This window comes from Sinocyclocheilus grahami, unplaced genomic scaffold, assembly GCF_001515645.1.
Source record: "Sinocyclocheilus grahami isolate Dianchi unplaced genomic scaffold, SAMN03320097.WGS_v1.1 scaffold2314.1, whole genome shotgun sequence".
In the NCBI taxonomy this organism is placed as follows: domain Eukaryota; kingdom Metazoa; phylum Chordata; class Actinopteri; order Cypriniformes; family Cyprinidae; genus Sinocyclocheilus; species Sinocyclocheilus grahami.
In genome coordinates, this window is record NW_015507493.1 from 18757 (window position 1) to 27310 (window position 8554).

The 8554-nt window shown below is 36.0% G+C and overlaps 1 protein-coding gene across 1 annotated transcript in view; it reads left to right on the forward strand.

The window, feature by feature from the left end:
• The window catches only part of LOC107574708 (cytoskeleton-associated protein 2-like), a 17213-nt gene extending 15023 nt beyond the window's left edge, over positions 1 to 2190 (forward strand). Inside the window, 1 exon segment of the mRNA XM_016261153.1 lies at positions 1896 to 2190. Coding sequence (XP_016116639.1) covers positions 1896 to 2169 — 274 coding nt within the window. The 3' untranslated portion in view covers positions 2170 to 2190.
• Positions 2191 to 8554: the final 6364 nt, after the last annotated feature.

Here is an 8554-nt window from a genome sequence, read left to right on the forward strand (position 1 = left end):
GTTATATAGTGAGTGAGGTGATTAGAAACAGCTGTGTGCAATCAGTGCAGTGTGCAAATCGTGCAAAGAATGATGGGATATGTAATCCGGGGTGCTATGCAAAAGTTTGTGTTGTGCAAGAGTCAATGAAATGGAAAGGGGGACCTCTGGTGGTGAATAAACGGAAGTCCATGGACTGAATTCGTGACAATAAGCATTATTTTAAACATCATGCACTTTTTCACAGATAGTCATGTTATTGTATTGCTTTGAAGAAACATGCTTTAGTAATATTTTCCCTCTTGTGGCCTCAGGAGAGCAGCCAAACGCATTTTCCCCCCCTCCTAACTGAAATTATGCATTTTTATATTTAAGTACAAAATTCAAATTGAGTTTTTCAGCCATTTTGACAGCCCTAACACTTATACAATCCAGCTTTGAACTTCAGTAACCTTGATCCCGTGTGCATGCGAATAATGATGTGGGACTTTTACCTCTTCATGTGCTCCTGTGCCTCTTGAAAAAACTGATTTTTTAAATCAGTATTACAGGTTTTCTGAGATGTTGAAATATGCAAATCAGGGGTTTTCCGCTCAGAATGAGGTGGAGGTGGTACTGTCCTGATCATGTGCACACATGCATAACAGCTAAAAAGGTGCCCTTTTGCACATAAACATGACTTACGGTCATTAAACACTAAAGAACATTTCATTAAAAAATTCCAGCCACCTCTATTTTTAATTTTACTCACAGTCCAGTGCCTCCTGGATCGCCAGATCGCCTCGAACCCAGCGCACATTTATCACCCTATTCTAAAAAGCATTTCTAGACAACTGATCAAAACATATTCTTATGACTTTACGTGAAACTAGTACGACGAAATGTGTGTACAGTATATTTGTAATGTGTGTGTATATATATATATATATATATATACACGCATGCATGTGTATATATAAGAAAAATGTTATGTTTATATATTAAATATATTTATATATAACAAATTATATGAATACACATGTACATGTAAATATTTTCAAAATATATACTGTATATCTGTGTATTTATATATACACAGTACACGCATATATTATGTAAACAAACTATTATTTTGGATGCAATTAATCGTTTGACGGCACTAGATGATTAAACTGTGATTATTGTGTTGTTTGCACAAATGCATTGATCACCGCTGATCAAAGTGACCGTAAGGTCCTTTATAATGTTACAAATATTTCAAATAAATGAAATTCTTTTAAGCTTTCTGTTCATCAAAGAATTCTGGGAAAAGATGTGTCAAGATATTTCCACAAAATCTGTTTTCAGCATTGATAATAATGAAAACAATCATTAATAACTGAGCACCAATAATAACTGGTGATAATTGAGCACCATCAGCAATTTAGAATGATTTCAATTGTAATATTATTTAACAAAATTACAGTTTTGTTTTTTTTTTGTTACTGTGCAAGAGACTTCTTTCAAAACTCTTAAAGTCCTTGCGCACCAAAACCAAAATGTATCAGATTAAAAAAATTAATTAGTTTTGCATGTTAAGAAATAAACACAACCTCACGTCACACTGCCTCTGGAACTTTTGTGCATCATAAAAAAAAATAATTCGGCTCGGGTTCTATTTTCTACATTTTTCGCATCCGTAGCAAGCAAGCATTTTGAGAAGTGCTTTGATGTGTGCAAGGTTTGGATGATGATGAATATGAATGAATGCATACAAAAAATTGCATCGGAAAAAATCTGGACTAATAATTTAGGTGGGTTCAGGTTAATCGGGACATCTTTTCTCCGGGCATCTCCGTGGCACAGTGTCAAATGACCTGCATCTGAAATGAAAATTTTTCAGTTGCCAGGATGATTGTGAGTTGTTTTGGCTCTGATCATGCTCTCTCATGTTTTAGGGGCAAAAGGAGTCAGCGAGGAGCAGAAGCAGGGCAAGTGGACGGTCATGAGATCCGCTTCTTCACCCCGGTGCGCCGCTCGGTGCGGATCGAGAGAAGCGCTCGGCGTTATCCCACAGCTTTGCAGGAGCACGAGCCCTGTGTGACCTCTCTCTGTGAGCGTCAGGAAGAGGTCAAAGGTCAGAGCTCTCCGGTGTATGTGTACCATGAGAACGAAGCGCTGACCGACCGCGTTCACATTACAATTGTTTATCCAGAGGAGGAAGAAACGTGATGGTGTTTATCAGCACGCTCTGACGTTTTCATTCTGCATTCACTATTTCTCTGTAAAACAGCAGATTTCTGTATGTTATCTGATTGGTTCATACCTTCATTGCTATGCAGCACTGCTGTATGTACAGATAAGATGATGGTTTTGTCTAAATGTTCTGATAAAGACTTGACACGACGTCTAACTTATCTTTATAACTTGTGTTATAATTTATGAATTAGACTCAATCTCTGCATGAATCTTATTAAAGCATATTTGAGTCAGTGTTGCTGTAATTTTGTTCCATTGAAAGTGGAGAGTTATTGATCAAAGCGAACAAACATTTTATGAATCTTTGCATGGCCTGAGCTCTGTTTTTAGATCATTTCCCATTGGTGTTATGTTATAATCCCTTTATCTACAGTCTTCATTGTTTATTGAATCTTGAAACGCACAGGACATTAGGTCCAGTAAACTGATGATTTGAAGGGATACTTTAACCAAACGAGAAATCTAGCATTATTTATTCACTCCCATGTCAGTCTGACTTTTTTCTTTAGAACACAAATGTTGTTGTTTTTCTGGTCCAGTGTTGTTGCCTGTTAAACGCTCTTCAGAACATCGACAGAGCATCTTATCTGCAGGAAGATGAAATACAAGATCTTCAGGAGCCACTGTGTAAAATATAACAAAAACGTACATTTATAAAGCGGAGAGTTCCGGTGCTTGACTCTGATTGGCTGAGCCGCGTTCGAAGCTGTTGTAAATGACGCTACAAAGTAACATACACCTTTGTTTACGTTTGTGTGTTGCTCGGCAACCACTTTGTAGCAACCACAACTGTTTCTGAGGAGCTACATTGTTTGGTGGAAGAATACTGTGTTTATTAATATCATTACACTTTATTTGCTCTGTTTTATTTTGTGAAACCTTACTACGTATATGGAATAACCGTTTTATAAAAGCAGTAACCCCCGTGAAGCCGTGGTTTACAGTGAATTTATAACAGCTAAATCCGCTTCACCTCGTACCTAACAACGCCTCTTAGCTGTTATAAATTCACTGTAAACTGACATGTGTTATTGCTTTATTTTGCATTATTTTTAGAAGATTTGTGGTTGGTAAGATGTTTTTACGTTCTCTTAACAAGGCTGCATTTATTTGATCAAAAATCAAAAAACAGTAGAACTGTGGAATATTATTACAATTTAAAATAATAAAAATGTAATTCGTTTTATAATTGATTTCTGAAGCCAGTGTCACATGATCCTTCAGAAATGGTTTTAATGTGCTGATTTGCTGCTCAAGATTTTGTGGGAATTCTTTGGTGAAAAGAGAGTTCAAAAAACAGATTTAATATTTGAAATAAAAATATGAGAATGAAGTTGCACAGATGTATAAAGCTGAATGTAGTGTGAGATGATGAGATGAGACTGTGTGGCAGAAGTGCCTGAGGAAGCGATAAAGCCCTGATAATGATAGGTCTGTTTGAAAATGTGGAAGTGCTTATTACATTTCCGTGAGTAACGCACGACAGAAATTTGTCACTCGGCAGATGACGCAAGGAATTTTTTGCAGTTCACAGCAGCAGTACGTCACGACAAAACACCGCTCCAGTGCTCACCTTTCAAACAGCTTGCACAACTCCATATTGCTCATCTATAATGGGACTGCAATACAGGTGTATATATTCCAGCGTTCAATACAAGTTCAACTCGATCAACAGCATTTGTGGCATCATAATAAAAAAGCAACAAGTAAAAGACTTCCAATGAAACCGTTCAGGAAACCACTTTTTTTTTTGTTTGAGTACAGCTCAGTTCCCATCTTTACAATAACGTCACAATGCGTTACAGTATTCCAGGTTCAATGCAAGTTTTGTCTCAATGATTAAATGTATTGCAACAGGGTCAAAACCACAGAAATCTGGGTTAAAGTAAAGCACTTCCAATGAAAGTTGTGTGAGAATTTATCATCTAAAATGACTGTGTGGCTATATTAAATGTACTGTCTGCGCTTGGATATTAAGTATTGATCAAATCTGAACTGTTGTTGATGTAATAGTTTTCTTCCTACATCTGTCTTTAGAAACACACACACCTATAAAAACATTGGAATGGTTTATTTCCACAACTCTCATGTTTACAATGGATAAAAATGATCAAACCAAACCTCCCTTGTATTCTATACAACTGTCTTCATTTTTTCTTTTGTACTTCTTTCTAAAAACCCAAACAAAAAAGTATAATTTTAGTTTAAATAATATTTTATACTTGAATTTCACAATACTTTGGTTATTGTTCTGTAGACTGTGGCTGAGTTTAGTGCTGTTTGCTTTAATAAAGCGCACATGGTTTGCAGTAAATGTATATTTCCAAGTGTTTCAGAATTCAATGAAACTGATCTAGTGCAGCAACTGCGACTTCCAAAGAGCCTCGTATCTGGAGAACGTATCTGACGATGATACGATAGATGACGAGAGTTGACAACTGTTAACTAGTAAACCACTAAGTTTTACTTCTAAATTATTAATGCATGTACCGTCTTTCAGCAAATGAAGTTTTGCACGCTAAAGCTTGTCCAGTGGAGAAATTTATCACTTGTCAATATCTTTAAAACCATCTTCAGTCAGAATTGAATTGTGCTTAATTTTTTTAATATTTTCCAGGTTACATTGTTACATTGTGATTAAAGGAATAGTTCAGCCAAAAATAACTCCACTGACTCACCCTCAGGGCAAGTCTTTCAAGATCGAGAGGTTTCTTCGTCAGAACAGATTTGGAGGAATGTACCATTGCATCACTTGCTCTGCAGTGAATGGGTGCCGTCAGAATGAGAGTCCAAACAGCTGATAAAAACATCACAATAATCCACACCACTCCAGTCCATCAGTTAACATCTGGAGCTGAAACAAATCCAAGGAAGATTTTTTTTTTAAGAGTTTCATTCTGACGGCACCCATTCACTGCATAGGATCCATTGCTGAGCAAGTGATGCAATGCTACATTTCTCCAAATCTGATGAAGAAACAAACTCGTCCACGTTGAAGAATTTAGAAATTGTGAACAGTGGAGACACAAGATTTGACATGAATGGTTTTACATTGAGAGCATTGAAAAAAAAATTGCATTATTCAAGTCTCTTTTATTTTTATAGTGCTTTACGCAGTAGAGATCTTTCAGGGAAGTAACCGAATCAGTGATGCACACTTCAAATCCTAATTCTGCTCTAATGCAGCTGCAGCAAGACAATAGTGTCATTATTGGAGTTCATGATGAAACGAGTTCAGTTTAGCGATTAAGCAGCTCTACTGAAAACCGTAGTGAGATTATTCAGCGGGAGCTGGTTTAATGTTGAGTCAGTTCAGTTCCAGCAGGTTAAAACACGTCTCACTGATGGCAGGATTTACTTCATCTGAGGCTACACACATTTTTAATAAATCAATGAAGGCATCTGACTGTAGACATGCAAAAAACACTTTGATGAGAACATCTGAAGCATTGAACCACGTGGGTGCAAATGGCCCGAATTGTAACCAGCTCCAGAGTGTAAGGATAAAAGCAGCCTGATGTTAATGTAATCAATTAAAAACAAGTGTACTTGACCGCACTAAAAAAATACTTAAATACAAGCAAGCACATTTGTAGCACATTCTTACTTTTGAGCTAAATAAAATAATGATATGCTATAAATACGCTAATTAAAAGTATATTTCTACTTAAGTGAGATTGCAAAAGTATACTAAATACCACTGATACTTAAATGGATTTTTAGTGCATTGAAATAAAGTATACTGTACCCCAAAAAGTCTATTTCTTAAAAGTGTGCTTTGACTAATTTAAAAATTAAGAACACTTTTAACACAGTTTAAATTGAATTGATTATATATTTAAAATATCTTAGTAATGTAATAGTTATAAGTACGTTTTCCCAGCTGTGCTACTTAAGTGCACTTAATATAAATACACTAATTAGCACTAACACTGATTTTAAGTGTAGTCGGATGAAGTGTTTTATAACTGCATTGCTTAAAAGTGTGCCACGATCACTTCACAAAAAATTTTAGTGGATTTTAAAAATATATTATAACTACGTTCTAGGCAAGGCAAGTTTATTTATATAGCATTTCATACACAATGGTAATTCAAAGTGCTTTACATAAAAGGAAGTAAAATAATCATAAAACAATAACCACAACAATAAAACAAGGGATTTAAAAACTTTTAAAATTATTAGAAATTGATTTAAAATGAATTTAAAACCGTTAAAAATACAAATGATTTTGCAAAAAATACATCGCACAGTGCTCATTCAGTAAATGCACAGCTAAACAGATGAGATTTGAGTCTAGATTGAAATGTGACTAATGTTTTAGCACGTCTTTAGCTCTTCTGGAAGCTGACTGTATTAAATTTGCTGTTGTAGCACACATGTGAGAGTGGAGTGAGGAGGAGAACGAGGTTCTGCGTTGATTGCGAGCCAGCCTTTCTGCTTCTTTATGCAAAGCCAGTTTCTGGCCTGAGCCGTCCCAGCTTCGTTTTCTACACTGACTGTTTCTTCTTCTGGATTATGCATTGCTCTATAGCACAGCATGCACAGTGCTTCCTCACGCTGCTGAATCCCATGTCTCAGCTGTTTGTTGCGAAAATGGCTTTTGTTAATTCACAGTGTGTCAGTGAATGATTGCAGGCCATTTCAAAGCGGTTTTGTTTTCTAGACTTCAGTTCATTCCTGCTGCTTCACCTGCTGCTCTGCACTGACTGACTGATCATGCTGTGCTTTTGATCTCTCTCTCGCTCTCTCTCTGTTTGTTCTTTGTTTGGAATCTGTTGGCCCTGGATTTGATTGGATTTCAAAATAAAGGCTTATCTGAAGAATTTGTCTAACAAGTGCTTTAGTAACTTTTTTGTAAAGCCCCAGTGAATGCTTTTTTACTCTTCTCATGACTAGAAGGAATTGTTGGTGGAGTAGTGAATTAACAACGCTGTCTTCCACAGCACTGCAGTGTGTGTGTGTGTTTGTGTGAGTGTCTGTGTGTGTGTGTGTGTGTGTGTGTGTGTCTGAGTGTGTGAGTGAGTGAGTGTGTCTGAGTGTGTGTGTGTGTGCGCACGAAGACTTGGGTTATGCAGAGCATCAATTCTGACTGAGCATGGGTTCTCTTGGCTTCAAGTCACATCATTCACTTAAACTGTGTATTCAGCAGGTCAGAACAGATGAAAAACACATCCAGCATAAATCTTCTGACAGAGAAGAAGGTCAGTTAAGGCAAATTCCCTCAGTTACAGTAAACATTTACAGCTTTATAGTAGACTGACATCAGTTTTAACCTAAACTATTACATTAGTCTTTCAGCCTGTAATGAACTGTTACATATGAACTGTTTTTTTTATTAGAAATAATAGTGTTAAAGTGGTAATAAACGAGTTCTAATGCAAATTACAAGGTAAGTAACAAAATTCCCATGTATTGTTACAAACCACTGTAAGTACTGTACATGTTACTGTAAATAATGCTTATCAACATCCAGTCAGAAACCCAAGACTGATTTTTCCCTCCTCAGTTCTATATAAATTATTTGGACACTTACGCCATCTGTAAGGATGTGCATCAGTGCATTAGATGAATGTAATTGTCCTGTACGCATAGAGAACAATAGGGTTCATAAAGGATGCTGCAGTTGAGACATTGCAGTTTATTAAGTAGACATGGTGTGACAAAGTTCCACTTTAAACTGGTTAGCCTAGTTTTTTTTAATGAAAGAGATTTCTATATTTTACCCATTCAATAGGCAACCCAAGTTCCACACACAAACCTAGTGATGTATATTATAGCGGGACATTTGTGTCTATGACACGCTGAGATTCATTGATTATAAAGGATGTTTGTGAGATGAGTGTTGAGTGAGTGATTTTATAGTTCAATAAACAAGAGGTTAATATGAAGTGACTTACATTTTATGAATACTGTTGTCTGGTCATCTGATCATGCCGCTGTCATCAATGTCTACACCCACCCAACCCTAAACTTACCCTTTACAATAATGCAAATACAGTCATTGTTGTTCAGTGTGACAAAAATTACACAATGAATGGCTCAGCGTTTCTCACCTACTGGCTTTTTTAGTTCCATTTTTAAAGACAGTTCTTCAAATCATTTGGTATTTCTATATTTTTACAAATTTGTATTTAAAATATGAATCTCAAAACTTTGTTATTATGAATTTAAATGCAATCATGTGTAGCAAATTTAGCTCACAACAAGAAATATGAATAATTAACCATAACTAGTTATAATTAACTATTCATATTTTAGATCCACTGTAGATATTTAGCTGACCTCTCAGGGTCAACTGTCTTGTCAATTCTAAGAACGTTAATTTCCTGGTTAAGGGAAATAACTTTCTTACTGT